General features: G+C 28.9%; 1 protein-coding gene across 4 annotated transcripts in view; it reads right to left on the minus strand.

Moving 5' to 3' along the window:
• Nucleotides 1–16,605, minus strand: part of LOC122849215 (anoctamin-8-like) — a 317,470-nt gene that overhangs the window by 208,241 nt on the left and 92,624 nt on the right. For all 4 annotated transcript variants that reach the window (XM_044147874.1, XM_044147875.1, XM_044147873.1 and 1 more), the window contains one exon: nt 10,889–11,049. In XM_044147874.1, the coding sequence (XP_044003809.1) occupies nt 10,889–11,049 (161 nt within the window). The remainder of the gene's footprint in view (nt 1–10,888; nt 11,050–16,605) is intronic.

Consider the following 16,605-nt stretch of genomic DNA (forward strand, 5'->3'; position numbering starts at 1 on the left):
AATTATTTTTATTACAATAATTTATTATTAAAATTAATAGTACAAGATTTTTTTTTGACCCATGTCATCATTGCTCCCTTTCGTCACACGATTTTTTCTTTTTTTTTAACTCTTGCTTTTAATAAATCACGAATTCTACTTAAAAAATAGAATAGTTGAATCATTTTCAAAATATTAGTCATATTTATTCTATTTTTCATGCAATTTTTGAAAAAAATGGACGTATCAATCTTTACAATATACAAAAAAAAAAATTACAAATTATATTCTGTTTCTAATTTTTTTATTTTCAAGACGACATTTGTACTTTTTTAATATCCATTTTATGATTATTGTGTTACTAATGACATGTATTTTCTATTAAAATACTTGTAATATTTTTTAAATTTATTTGTATTCTGTGAAAACAATTAACTTATCAGACCCCACGATACACATAAAAAAAAATAATATACAATCTTTACTCTTTCATCATTTTTTTGGTTTCAATAATATTCGTATTTTTTCATTTGTAAACATTTGCAATTCTCATTTTATTTTCTTTGTAATCTATGAAACGATCGACTGAACAAGCCCCATGATACAAAAAAAATAAAGGTAAAATAATACTTTATCATTTCTTTTTTTTGAGTAATGATTTATCATGCAATTGTATCATTATTAATTTTTTTTTTTTTTTTTTTTTTTGTACTTTATCGGAAAAACATGTAACTTTAATTACTTTTTCTTGATACACAAACCAAAAATTCGAAGATAAAATATAGAATACAAAACTTAAATTAAAATAATCTGCTTATCGATGCACTGAAGAATCATGTTCACAAAATAAATAGTTTTAATCACAATTTAATATCATGTGTTAAATACCAAGTGGTGAAATAATATTTGCATTGAAATAAAATTTTTTTCTCGTAATTAAGATGATGTTTATTACATAATGTTGAGTGAACTAATTGTATTTTTTTTATGTTGATTGACAATGATTTGATTATCAGCTGTGTCATTTCATGTTTTTTTTTCTTTTTTTTTAATCTGATTTCATTTTTACTCAGTACATTCAGTTTTTTTTTTTTTTTTGATTAATTGACGCTAAATAATCACAGATTATTATTAAAAAATAAATTTTACAATCGTTCTATAATTTTTTTTTTTTTAAAAAGAACATTTGTATCTGTTTAATAATCATTTTATGATCATTGTACTGTACCGGACTGTATTTTTTTATTTTATTTGTAATGTATGAAAACACTGTATTATCACAATTTAATATTAATTGTTGAATATCAAGTGGTTAAATTTGTATATAATAGTGATGTTTATTATATCATGTTGAGTGTACTAAATGTGTTCTTTTCTATGTCGTTGAATACTTGATCAATTCTTTCATCAAGACACAGTTTCCACTCAATATGTCAAAGCCAGGCTCATCAATAAATTTTCTCAAATTTCCAGGAACTTTTAAATAATCAAATATACGAAATTTCAAGTTGTTTAATACAAGTTTATCAGCAACAATAATTGCTTCTGCTGCATTATTAATATTCAATTCCTTCATGTATTTTTTATCACAAAGAGCTTGAAGGTTTGGTACATCATATTTATGATTGAGATAAAAAATTTGATCTAGTTCTTGAGTATCTTCTGGCAATTTATTGGAGTACATGTACAAAAGAAAATTTCTAAAATCTCCATATGTGGTGTCACTTATTTCAACAACTTTTTTTTTAATTGTCAATAAATTGACTATTTGAAAACATCCTGTTAAAAACAGGACTATGTGTTGATAAAATCCCTTTGTATGCCAAAATTTCTTTTTTATCAATAATTATTTTTATGTCACCATATTCCTGTTGAGTAAATATATCAGCAAGATGACGTAAAAAATCAGAATTTTGTTGTATAATCAGTTCTATTGGTGGTGGTGTTGTTACAATACAACAAAGAGTCAAACATTTTTGAGGAACCAACAATGCAGACAGTGCTCTTGAAAGAAGGTTGAAACCAAATCCAGTACTTTTATTTTTTTCAAATTTCCTTACACCACTCATGGCATGAGCTTCTCGATTTTCTCTGTCATATATAGCCATCGAGTAACACACACTTGTATTTTCTTCATTTGTATTATCATCATTGAGTATTTGCTTTTCTAAGTGTGAAGTAACTCTGATTTGGGCATTTCCTTGTCCAGGATGCTCTTCAGAGTTTGGGTCTATTTTTAACCTCGATAATTGTCCAACTCTTTGAAAAATTGGTGACAATAATTCATGATTAATAGTCCTGAAGCCAGGTATTTTCCAAATAAATTTACTCTGTTCAATTTTGATTGTTTCATCGTTTGAAAAACAACAATTCTGACACTTTGTTGCATTCATTTTGCAAATTTTTATTTTTATTAAACAAAATATTTTTTGTTAATTCAATCGACCACGCCTCAGTCATACGTATTTATACGCCATTAAATTAAATGACGTAGCGTCGTTAAAATTGGGCTGATTTCCATGAGATGATTATTTTCTTTTGTCGCTGATAAATATTGGCTCAAAATATTTTTATGTTTATTTTTAATCCAAGATGTCTTTAATGTCATTTGATATATCAAGTTATTCTTTTTAATATTATACACGACAATTGTTTTTCATTCAACTGGTGATTTACCAAATTCTTGAATTTTTCGTAACATTTTAAGTTTTAATGATATTGAATGAACTGTGACTACATTTAAAACTTGAATTTTTCAATGAATTAATAACACTTGTATTTTTAACAACATCATCAAGACCAAATAAATCTTCAACATTTAAACATATTAATGATTGATACTGATAATAATTATTATTTTTAATACATTTTCTTTTATTTTATCTTCATCACTAATATCAGAAACAACATCTTTACGTTGGCCAACATCACTACCACGACCACCACCTTGCATTTGATTAGGTTTTTGTGGTGATACAGTCCATGTAAAGAGTGGATCATAATGTAATACTTGAAGTAAAGCATTTCTCTACGAGCACGTTTGACAGTCATTGTTTCTTCACATGTTCTTTTTAATACACCTTCAACACCAGATACACCCATTGCTGCTTCAATATTCCTTGTTAAACAAAATGGTAATGCTTTACCTTCTTCAAATGGAATACCAAAATCAATATGTACTATTTCAGCAGTATTTTCATCGATCAATGTATTACTAACATGACCACCATCAATAACCAATATATAACTAACTATACTTGTTGTTGGAATACTTCTAACATATGATAAACAACGTTTAAACCATGTTTCTGGTGATGATAATTTTTTCAAAAATAAATATTGAAATGCTGGCTTGAAATTTTTACAACAAATTTGATATACTTTTAATTTAACTGAATTTCGCTCATTACGTGAATCAGCAAGTTTTTGTCTACATACAGATGAATTCCCATCTTTTTTTTGTAAACCAATATTATTTTTATCACCAATTAATATTGCTGATAATGGATTAATAACATTAAATGCTTGTTGTATAACACATGTATCTGGTACTTGTGTTTTTTTAGCTGTTGATGGATCTTGATATAGTTTATCTTTATCACGATGACCAAGGCATAAAAGTACTGGTAATACATGATGTGGATGTTCTAATGCACGTTTTAATAATGAATTCATTTTAATTGTAAAATTATACAAGTCTAAACTTATATGTGGTGATAGCTGTGGTACAAGTGATATAAATTTACCTGTTCATATATTACCAATATATCGATCAATTCAATTTTTTAAATCTTCGTTTTCATGATTTTTAATCCATAATGATATTAATCTAAATATCAAATGATTATGTTTATCACATTTAACTGGTGTTATTAAATAATTAGATTATTACATTGATATCTTGCAAATAATGCTGTTTTTTCAAGATTTTGGAACATTGGAGTTTTCATATATTCAGATATTTGTTGATAATGTGTATCGGAAAATATTTCTAATGCTGCATATGTATCATATAAATTTGCCCAATCATTTGAATTTTTAGTTTCCATACTTTTAATAATATCTATTGATTTTTTATAATATTTATTAACAATTTCTTCATGAATTTCTGGTTTTGTTTCAGCAACCCAATCACCATATACTCTATTATTATTATTTTTTTTTTTAAAAATAACATTTGTATTTTTTTTATTTGTAAACATTTGTTATTCTTATTTTATTTTCTTTGTACTCAATCAAGCAATTGTATTATTATTAAGTTTTTTTTTTTTTGTAATTTATCAGAAAAACATGTAATTTTAATGACTTTTCCTTCATAAAAAAACTTAGAAGTAAAGAGATCTTTAAATATTTATCGATGCACTGAAGAACCATCATATCGTCGTCCACAAAATAAATATTTACAATCACAATTTAATATGATGTGTTGAATATCAAGTGGTAAAATATTATTAGTATTGGAAAAATTTGTTATAACTATGATGGTATTTATTACAGCATGTTGAGTGTACCAAATAATTTTTTTTCATGCTGATTGATAATGATTTGATTATCAGCTGTGTTATTTCATGTTTTTATTTTTTGATTTATGATTTTTTTTATTCAGTGAAATCAATTTTTTTTTTTTTTTGATTGATTGATGCTGAATAATCACTGATTACTTTAAAGTTTAATTATCTGGATCATTGGAAATGACAGATACATTATCATCATCAGTAATTACATCATAAACTTGACCTTGTATTTCATCACGATTTTCAGGTGCAAATTCACCACCATCAGGTACTTGTACTACATTTTCATCACGTTGTACACCGCCTCTTAAAACATCACGACCATTACGTAAAAGTTCTTGAAATTGTTCAATAGCCATCTCTTGTATTGTCTCATCATCTTGATCAGCATCTGATTTTTCAGAACTATCTGAAGATTCATGTAAAAGAAGACGTGCTCCAGCACGACCTTGTAAAAATCTTTGACCACGTTGCACACCATGAAGACCTTGTATACCACCATCACGTTGTTCATCGTCAACATTTACTGCGTTAATATTTCTTGCATCATCACCTTGTGGATCACCATCATTCATTGCACCACCATCAGCATTATTTCTTCGTGCTCTTGCACGACCACCACCATTTCTTATACCTCGTGCACCTCTTGCTCGACTTCTTGCTCTGAATACTGATACTAATTGTATTGAAAATTAAAAAAACGTTGTTGAAATAAGTGACACCACATATGGAGATTTTAAAAATTTTCTTTTGTACATGTACTCCAATAAATTGCCAGAAGATACTCAATAACTAGATCAAATTTTTTATCTCAGTCATAAATTTGATGTACCAAACCTTCAAGCTCTTTGTGATAAAAAATACATGAAGGAATTGAATATTAATAATGCAGCAGAAGCAATTATTGTTGCTGATAAACTTGTATTAAACAACTTGAAATTTCGTATATTTGATTATTTGAAGGTTCCTGAAAATTGGAGAAAATTTATTGATGAGCCTGGCTTTGACATATTGAGTGGAAACTGTGTCTTGATGAAAGAATTGATCAAGTATTCAACGACATAGAAAAGAACACATTTAGTACACTCAACATGATATAATAAACATCACTATTTTCATATACAAATTTAACCACTTGATATTCAACAATTAATATTAAATTGTGATAATACAGTGTTTTCATACATTACAAATAAAATAAAAAAATACAGTTCAGTACAGTACAATGATCATAAAATGATTATTAAACAGATACGAATGTTCTTTTTTAAAAAAAAAAAATTATAGAAAGATTGTAAAATTTATTTTTTAATAATAATCTGTGATTATTCAGCATCAATTAATCAAAAAAAAAAAAAAAAACTGAATGTACTGAGTAAAAATGAAATCAGATTAAAAAAAAAGAAAAAAAAACATGAAATGACACAGCTGATAATCAAATCATTGTCAATCAACATAAAAAAAATACAATTAGTTCACTCAACATTATGTAATAAACATCATCTTAATTACGAGAAAAAAATTTTATTTCAATACAAATATTATTTCACCACTTGGTATTTAACACACGATATTGAATTGTGATTAAAACTATTTATGTTGTGAACATGATTCTTCAGTGCATCGATAAGCAGATTATTTTAATTTAAGTTTTGTATTCTATATTTTATCTTTGAATTTTTAGTTTGTGTATGAAGAAAAAGTAATTAAAATTACATGTTAAAATTATATGTGCAAAAATTAGAATGGATAATTTATTTATGTGTAAATATATTTATTTCACTGTGTAAAAAAATTATTTGTAAAATTATTACGTGTAATTGTGTACAAAAAGATTGTGTAAAATAAAAATGTGTATATATTTACTGTGTACAAATAATGTGTAGATAATCAATGTGTAAAACTAACCCTAAGCCGAGTAATTGTGATTGTTTCACAACGAAGATTAACGGCTCGACCTGCTTGATCAACAATTCTTAATTGGATGTAATATATTGACTTCACAGTAACTGGTAAATAAATAGTGGAAGTTGGTGCTTCTATTATTCCATAACCAGTTGGTACAGCGGGAAAAAAACTGTGTATTGTATGTCTTCTTTGATTGTTATAATAAGCCCCAGTTGTTATATTACACTTGATACGCAAACCATTGACTTGAATTATATTTACTGGTAAATTTGACTTATGTGTTTTACAAGCCTCCAATAATTTTAATGTAAATCCAAGTAAAGGTTCTAAAAAGTAATCTTAGTCCAGTGAAATCAATTATTTCATCACTTTTAATATATGTATTCTGAGTATTATTATTGCAGCTTAACTTAATAGAATGTATTTTCAAGCTTTGAATAAGATCATCTATCTCATAGCTGCCAGTTAGTATTGTAATTGATTCAGAAAGATCATTAGCTTCGATATATTCAGTTTGGTTATTATGGTTATCAATATTCGGTATCGAAATGAATGTTGGAAAAGGAATAAGTGCTAATGAATAATGTTTTTCTGTTGTTAATTGAATTAGAGAAAAATATTGAGATTCAAGCACTGATGGTGTACTACTGAATGTTAGAGTAAATGTATCGTGCATGTTAAAAGTCCATTAAAGACTGATATTAAATTATTATATTCAAGCCTTTCATAGGACATTCATAGACATTAATGTCTACAATTAAATGTATTCCAATCTTGATATCGTTTATGCTAAACTGTTGTTGCGTTTTTTATATGCAACCCAATGTGTTCCAGGATTTCGTTTATCATCTAAATCAACAACTTCTGATTCTCGTGTACAAAAGCCATCTCGAGGCATATCATTCCGCATAAACACACAAAATTTTTTTATTTTTAATTGATTAGCAAATTTTATAATGTCAACGTCAGTCAAGGCTCTCTTTGGCACCATCACAACTAGTTTTTTGAAATTAAATAGTATTACATTCCGCTTTCAAATGGTGCTAAATGAAGTCCTTTTCCAATAGCAATCGATTCCATTCGTTTATTATGTCTCACAGTTCATTGTAATTAATTTTTACTCGATTTTACTTCATTAATTGCCTTAACAACACCTGATGCTTTACCAACTAGTCCACCTAATGCTGTTATGGCTGAGAGTATTGGAATTAAAAGTGGAAATGCACCACCACTTATAGTTTTAGCAACTGGTACCACTCCTGGCATCAAGATAGCAGATTTAACACCAACATCTTCGATAGCTCCTCTTGCTCCTTTCAATGCTGCTTCGATTTCTATTAATGGAACATTGGATCCCTTACTTGCTTGTCTAGCAGCTTGTACAATTTTCATAAATGATACTTTTTTCTTAATGTTTTTTCTTTTATTTTTCTCGCTCTCCTTGCTTTTTTTCTTCCCACCAGAATTATTTTGATTTTTTATCAGTTTTTCAATATTTTTTAATATTTCACGAGTTGTTTTTCGTTTTTTAACATCATTTTTTTTACTCACACAACCCATACCCGATTTTGATCCAATTTTGATTGTTCCAGTTACAAGTGCAGCAGCAGCCCTTTCACCTAGACTTAAATCCTTGGCGATAATTCGTTTTGAAGCTTCACGCGCTAAAATATCGTCAGCTAGATTCCTAGCTTTAATATCTTTCTGATTTCTTGAGTATGCGATATCGTGATTTTTACAAGCTTCGTCTATAGGTTTTATTCCTCGATTCCTCCCCGCTAAACGTTTCTCTAGCTTAGTTCTAGGTCCACAAGAAGAACATCCACGTAGACGTAATCTAATTGGTAGTTTATTAATAATTTTATTTAATACTTCTTTTCCACCACGTTTTCTGTTTTTCTTATTATTTCCATCGTTTGTATGTTCTATCATGGTTGAAAAATATCTAAAATTTCCAAATATATCAGCTAAGAGAAGAACATCTGTACGGAGATATAAAACTGAGTATTCTCCCAGATTTTTTAATTAAGGTACTCTCCGTGCATTGCAAGCATGAGCATAATCATCATCACTTACATGCTCTTTATTAAGCTAAGAATAAAAATCAAGTTTTGAGGGCAATTGTTCTTTATTAAATTTTTTCCAACAATTAATATAAACATATAAAAATGTACTTTTTTTTGTTATTAATTTAAATTCTTCGAAATTTTAACAATAACTACGACTTATCCTTTATCATTATCCTCTAATTCATGAGCGAGTGTACTTATTGAGCTAGCCATAAATTTATATGAGTCTATAAAACGTAATTGAATCCTCGTACCGTTAACATATTTAGTAAAGCTTATGTAGCTTTCCTCATTTAAAGCCAAAAAATTAATCTCGCCTGGGAATTGTTTTTCAATTCTTTCATTAGGAAATGGCTATCATAATCATTAAGGCCATGAAACACCACAGCTATCATGCAAGATTTTTGATAATTAAGGTTTTATCTGAAATAATAAATTTTCATTTCAATATTCATTTGGAATACAGTAGTTTTCTTTTATAAAGTTTTATTTCGGAAGGAAAACCGTAAAAATCGGAGAAAAATTGAAAAATTGAGAAAATTAATTAGGGTCATTATACATACGCAACATGGGCACCTCCTCTATACACCCCACTGAGATGACAGTGATCTCGAGCTTTGACGTTTTCAATTCCAATTTAAATTTCCTAATGATTTATTGTAACGTTTTATGTGGTCTTGTAATTCGCAAATGTTCTTTACAATTCATGTTTAATGTTCTTTATATTCATTCAAATAAGTATTTATTTAATTATTTATATATTCTATCTATCTTTTTTTCATTGATTCTTTCATTTATATTTTCTGGAGGTTAGGGAATTGAAAGAAAAATTATGAAATTTTTTTTTTTTTTTTTTATTGATTTAAATCTTGTTTATTAATTATTACAATCCTTCATTTTTCTTTCCATTGACATCGATTAATGCATCTTTTAAACTGGTTGATGGTTGTGTCCACATTACACATAGTTGGACCCCTCTCATACTCTTCAACTTCTACTGGGTAGAGAGCTTGCAGGTCCTTCAAAGTTCCATCTCTAGTGTTTGATGTTAATTGAGCTTCATATTGACACCAAGCAATTTCTATAACAAAAAAGACAAAAACTGTTTTATTTATGAATAAAAAAATGTAAAAAAAACTAAAAAACAAAAAAAAATTTTTTTACTTCTCTCAGTTTCTTCTGATATTCCAAACAACTTTATATCTTCATGTATCGAAGAATTTTTAGTGTTATACTGGAAATAAATATATAATTAATTACTAACACAAAGCACTTCATCATAATTAATTATCAAAATTTTTTTATGACAAAATGCACGTAGTATTCACAATGGTGTTGCCAAGTCCAATCATGCACGTCGTAGTCCTTCTGAAATTGTAAAAACTCAAAATAAACTTTCCTCGTCTCTAAATAAATCTTAAAACAATAATTATCTTTATTTGAAAATTATCATTTTTATCAAACAATAATTATAAAATTTAAATTCAAAAACAAACCTTTCTCATTAATAATTGGTCTGTTTAATATAATGATTAAGCGTACAAACATTCACGCTTTTTTTTTTTTCGTAGACACTCATTTTTTTTCTATGATTTGACTCCATTATTATATTTTTTTTTTTTTATTTTCTAATTTGCAACTTCACTCACGGAACGATGAAAACGAAAAGAAATAATAAATATAAAAAAACTTTTCAGCAAATCAGAAAACCTTGCAATGGAAATAAGTATGAATTTTTCCATGAAAGCATTACGTATGAGGAAAAATAAAAATAGTATGAACATTTCTCATAAATAAACAATTTGCATAAAAACCATGTTTAAAAGTTCATGAAAAATTATACTATATATCTAAAAAAATTTCATCAACTATTTAATTGTTAAATAAATAAATAAATAATTCTCCATTTTGCAACAAATTTCCGAATTTTCCAGTATCACTCACCTTCTACTCCCAACATCAAAAAATTTTTTTTTTCACGAATTTAAAATTAAAATAGAAATAAAAATGGCCGCTCTGAAATTTGAAAATACTCCCCACTCATATTCTCCTCTCTCAATCTCTTCTCTACCTTTCTACCCAAAATTTATTTAAATACCACCCACCCATCCCACCTACAATCTTGCGGTTTTTCGAGGTCCAGAACTCTTATAACTACACTACTATTTGGACTCATAGAAATTTTTTGTTAACGGTTCATTAAGTTTTAAGAAAATGTTGAGAGAATCATGCGTTGGAAAAAAGTCAACTACAGTACTTTTCGTCAAGATTCATTTAGAATTATGTTTGATGTAGGGTATATTATTATTCTTTTTATAGAAGTTCATCCATATTTTTGGATAAATGATTGTTTTCGGAAATTCTCCATCTATTTTATTAAGTTATGATAATTTACGAAAAAAACGACAAGACACATACGTGAGAAATGGTGCTGTGATGTAAAATCCGTCGCTTCCTGAAGATTCATGATGATGAACACTAATCACAAGTCCAGGTGTACCAGTGCGGAGCCTCTCCAGTAACCAAATAAGACTTTCCTTACTTTCATCCTTGGGAAATATCACAACGATGTCGCACTCCTTGAAAAAAAAAAAAAAAATATTTGACAATGTTGATACAGGATATTTTTATAAACAAATTTTAGCATAGGGAGAACTGGTGTAAGTTCCAGAACGAAAATTTCTAGAGCCCTTCACGACAGATATTAGAAGGTAATAAAAATTTATCCCTAATTTTTTTTCGGAATGTTTAATCAGAACAAAAAGAAAAACACAGTTTTTTTATACAAAAGAAAACCTCAAGTATTCAAAAACCTAAACAATTGTGAGTATACTATGTAACCGATTTTCTGACCTGCACGGCGAGAACTATCGGCCAAGGTTAACAACGAGGATTTCTCACCATCCTTCTCATAATCACCGGGGGAGCCATGTTGGTTATCTCGGAAGCCAACAGCCGTAGGAGTAACGAGAACAAAATACGAGAACCTAACTCAGTCTTAGAAATGGTAGAGGGGCGCGGTCCACCTGATCGGACTATGAAATACGTAACCAAACCTGAGGGAACTATCGTGAACCAAGTATAGTGTGTTACATACGCCTATATTACATTGCGACTATACTATAGCAAAATACTGACGTCATAAGTATCATAAGTGTAGGAGCAAATATTCTACATGTGAGATATGTATTTTGTATAGGGAACCATACAGCGATCCATCCGTGACCAGGTCTTACACATATGTTGCCATTGCAATAATAATATATCTCAATATTATTATTATTATTTACAGCGATCCATTCGTGAACTCACACATACACATTTATGTGTAATGATGGTCTAACCATCACATACATATGATGTAGCGAGAATATAATAATTATTATTATTATAATGAGATAACCATATAGCGTGATCATTAGTATTAGTCTGTCATTGAAAATTCAAGCAGAGTTTCACCAGGACTTAACGTCTGATACCTAGAGAACCTTTACGAGAGATCCAAACGATGTCGAGAGAACCAGTAGTGAACCAAGAGAGCCAGTCAAGAGAAGAGAAGTGATCAGTTCGAGAGCCAGACAAGTTGTGTCGTCTAACGACGACGTTCAGTGCTCAGCTGCTGTGAGCTTTAACCCCACTCAGGTAGCACTCTCCTACCTATCGCCCCCGGACATGCGCAGCACGCTTTCCTAGCCCGCAGTTCGATAGGTTTACGATCAGGCTTCGTACGCAGCCTTCGGTGAGTTCGTCTCTTCGACGGAGGAGTGGAAGCCATTGCCAAGAGGTTTACGTACAAGAAGACTAGAAATACAGGAGGACGAACTTGCCTCAAAAAACCGTATCGCTATACGGTCGCCGCATAATTGAGAGGCGCTAGTAGTAACACGGTAACGTGCGCGACTTGTATCGCTTTTTTTTTACAATGCGCACAATACAAACATACTCTAACAAACATCATGTGTATAATGCTCTATTAGTGTTTAGTAGAGTATGTTTGTATTGTGCACATTGTAAAAAAAAGCGGCTCGCACGTATGTGCCTGCGGCGTCTAACCATACGGTTTTATATGAGATAGGGAGTAAGTCCTCCTGTATTTCTAGTCTTCTTGTTTACGTACCAAGTCACGTTACAAACATCGAATAGGCGCCCCACTCGACGTCATGTATAACTGACTTGGCCCTCCACAGAGCCTCTAGCACAATGTTCCTTTAATTATTAATAACTAACTCCTATTAGTTATTAACAATACAGGCGATAACAAATAAATAATAAGAACTCATTACTCTGTAACAAGCTTTTCTAATAATTATTTATTTCGAGAACCCACGAAATAATAAATTTCGTTACAACTACTTTCAGCTGTTTTATTTTTATATACTGAAAGATATGATACTAGAAAAGTCAAGAATAAACTATATTTTTGATGCGTAATCAAGTCTCAAGTCTCTGTTGACAAAATTTCATACTGGACCATATCTGGTTGAAAATATGTATTCTGGTATAATATTGAAATTGCAGAACATATCATTAACTTTGTCGTCAGTATCCCATACGTGAAGGGTTGAAATTTTATTTTGTATTTGGAAAGAGCCTATGAAGAACTTGAAAGGTCTGCGAATGTCTCCAAAGATAAAATTAAATAGGGTATCTGTGAGTATCTTTTATTTAAATATCTGGGTATCTTTGGGATTTTTCCATGGATCTCGAAAAAAATAACACAAATGCTAGAAGTCACACCGAGTGATTATTTAATTTTTTTCTTATTCATGATATCATATAAATTTTATAATTATGCAGCAATTATTAAGAAGAATGTATCTCTTCGTTGTCTTATTACTTTTGTCATGTGTTGTCCTTATCACAGCAAAATAGAATGCTATTCGAAAATCATGGCTACCACGACGAAAATAAATAATACTACTGAACTCCCCAGCCTCGTCGAAATCTTAAAGGTACGCACGATCACTTTTTGAAAACTCGCTTTGATAAGTATGAAGATTCGTTTACATCATCAACCAATTTCCGACTTTGGAACACATACAACAAGGTTGCAGTATGACATATTGCTAAGACGTATCTATTCCCAGAGTTCATTTCCTTTTTTGATGTACAACTATAATTTTATACAGTACGAGACCGATGGCCGCGCTGCCGCTTGGCTGATATGAGTGGTTTTAGCAGGGGTATAGCACTACGTGTATTTTTTTCTGGGCTTATATTTTTCCCTAACTGAAGATTTTTCTCATGCACAGAGACCGATTTTTGCGTTTGGGTGAAAGGAGAGGAGAAGGTGGATAATATGACAATAATATCTTCAATATCGGCCCGAACTATGCTACCGACTGATTTATTGTATAATTGGAAATTTGACTAATATTTTTTATTTTTATTTATTTATTAAATATCGTATGATTAATAAGAAGCTATAGGAAAAATGTCTGTAAAAAAAATGTAGCCACATGTAAATTTATAGAAATTTATTTTGCCAAAGAAATAAACATGTGGGCAACATCCTTTCCTTAGCTAATATTTTTCCCATAGCTTTTTATTAATTTATAGAAATAAAAAGCTGAAGGATAAATGGCAGCTAAGAAAAAAAAGTTGTTTACCTGTTAATTTCTTTGGCAAAATTAATTCTATATAAATTAACAGGTTTTTTTAATTAAAATACATGTATTTTATCTATTTAATAAATTAAAATGTCCAAGAAAAAGCAGTAGCTAAGGAATTAATGTTGCCAAAAAATATATATTTCAAGAAAATATATTTCTTTAAAACATAATTCTTTGGCAACATGAATTTCTTAGCTACATCTTTTCCTTAGCTACTGCTTTTCCTTAGACATATTTATTTCTTAAATAGATAAAATACATGTATTTTTATTGAAAGAAAATTAAAATGTCCATGGAAAAGCAGTAGCTAAGGAAAAGCTGTAGCTAAGAAATTAATGCTGCCAAAGAATTATGTTTTAAAGAAATATATTTGCTTGGAATATATATTTTTTGGCAACATTAATTCCTTAGCTACATCTTTTCCTTAGCTACTGCTTTTCCTTGGACATTTTTATTTATTAAATAGATAAAATACATGTATTTTTATTTAAAAAAATTAAAAATGTCCAACAAAAAGCAGTAGCTAAGGAAAAGATGTAGCTAAGGAATTAATGTTGCCAAAAAATATATATTTTAAGCAAATATATTTCTTTAAAACATAATTCTTTGGCAGCATTAATTCCTTAGCTACATCTTTTCATTAGCTAGTGCTTTTCCATGGACATTTTTATTTTTTTTTTAATAAAAATACATGTATTTTATCTACTTAATAAATAAAAATGTCCAAGGAAAAGCAGTAGCTAAGGAAAAGATGAAGCTAAGAAATTCATGTTGCCAAAAAATATATATTTCAAAACATAACTTCTTCTAACATCTTTCAACAGCCTACTCACTGAACATTATTTATTAAATAGATAAAATACATGTATTTTTATTAAAAAAAAATAAAAATGTCCATGGAAAAGCACTAGCTTAGGAAAAGATGTAGCTAAGGAATTAATGTTGCCAGAAAATATATATTTCAAGCAAATATATTTCTTTAAAACATAATTCTTTGGCAGCAATAATTCCTTAGCTACATCTTTTCCTTAGCTACTGCTTTTCTTTGGACTTTTTTAAATGAAAATACATATAAATTTATTTTGTAAATAAAATACATGTAAATTCATTTTATAAAAATACAAATGTCCAAGGAAAAGATGTAGCTGAGGAAAAGATGTTTTTTACATGTTTATTTTTTTTAGCTGAATTAATTTTTTATAACATAATATGTGGCTACATTCTTTTTTTAGACCTTTTTTCTATAGCTTATTATTTATTTAAATTAATCAATTACCTAAGTTATTACAATCATCACAAGGAAATTCAATTTAGCGGGTGAGGAAGAATCACGACAGATAACGTAGAAATAAACCGATTTACCATCTCAATACAATATGGTGGGCTATACTTATACTCACTAGACTTAGTTTAGGGTCCCTTGTGGCAAATAAGCCCACTTAAAAATACATGTGGGTTTATACATAATACCCCTGGGTTTTAGAATGTATTCGGTTTATTGACCCTTTTTACGCGCACAATGGCTACGCAATCACGCAAAAGTCTCGAAAACGAATAAAATTTTTAAATTACATATGTAAAATGTAGAGGCGCTTTAAGTGTATGATAATGGAGATGTATGATACTGCTGTATGATACACCGGTATCATACCTACCCAACACTGATCTTGGGATATAACACTAAGTAATATCTCTAGATAATTATTTTATTGAATTAAACTATAGATACTTTTTGATTGATAGTTCAATTATTATTATTTATTAATAATCGTAACAAAAGTTATTATTATGTACAATATGAATATGAGTAATGAATATTGGATTATATAATAATTCATAATATAATGATGCATTTACATACATCCAAGGATATTACTCACTGTTTATCTAGATTTTTATTTATTGAAACAAACTGTTCCGGGTCAACCACATGTCTGTCGGTCCCAGACTGACCAGATTTTTATTCCTTTCATATTTTAAACAAATTACAATAAGTTGATAAGTTTTAAACATTACTATGTTTTTTATGGCTAGATCACGAGATCATACAATTTCAAATAACATATGACTAACAATTTCGTTTTATATTTTTTCTAAAATACTTTAAATAACGATTTAATTTATGTACTTTTTAATAGCTTTTTAACAAACTCGAATATTCCCACACATGGTCAACTAATGCATAGATTTTTGAATAAAAATCACGTAACAAATAAAACCATAAACTCAAGTTTCTCTTTGGTACTATTATAACATATTTTTTAAAACATTATTTGTCAAGAATTAGATAAAATCTCACATCTGTCAAACAACTGCACTAACGTATTTTCGATACACAGAATGATCGTAAAATCGACAATAAAAAAGTAAATTTATAACTTTTTAAAATAAACTAAATTCATGAAAACGTCTTGGACTTTCCGGTCGTAAAATCTATATTTTTTGTTTACACATGGTATTTTTTATATCACCCTTTGGACCACACAAGGCCCAATTTTATGTCTAAAAATCCCACCACCTACA

This window comes from Aphidius gifuensis, linkage group LG2 (assembly GCF_014905175.1).
Source record: "Aphidius gifuensis isolate YNYX2018 linkage group LG2, ASM1490517v1, whole genome shotgun sequence".
Taxonomy (NCBI): domain Eukaryota; kingdom Metazoa; phylum Arthropoda; class Insecta; order Hymenoptera; family Braconidae; genus Aphidius; species Aphidius gifuensis.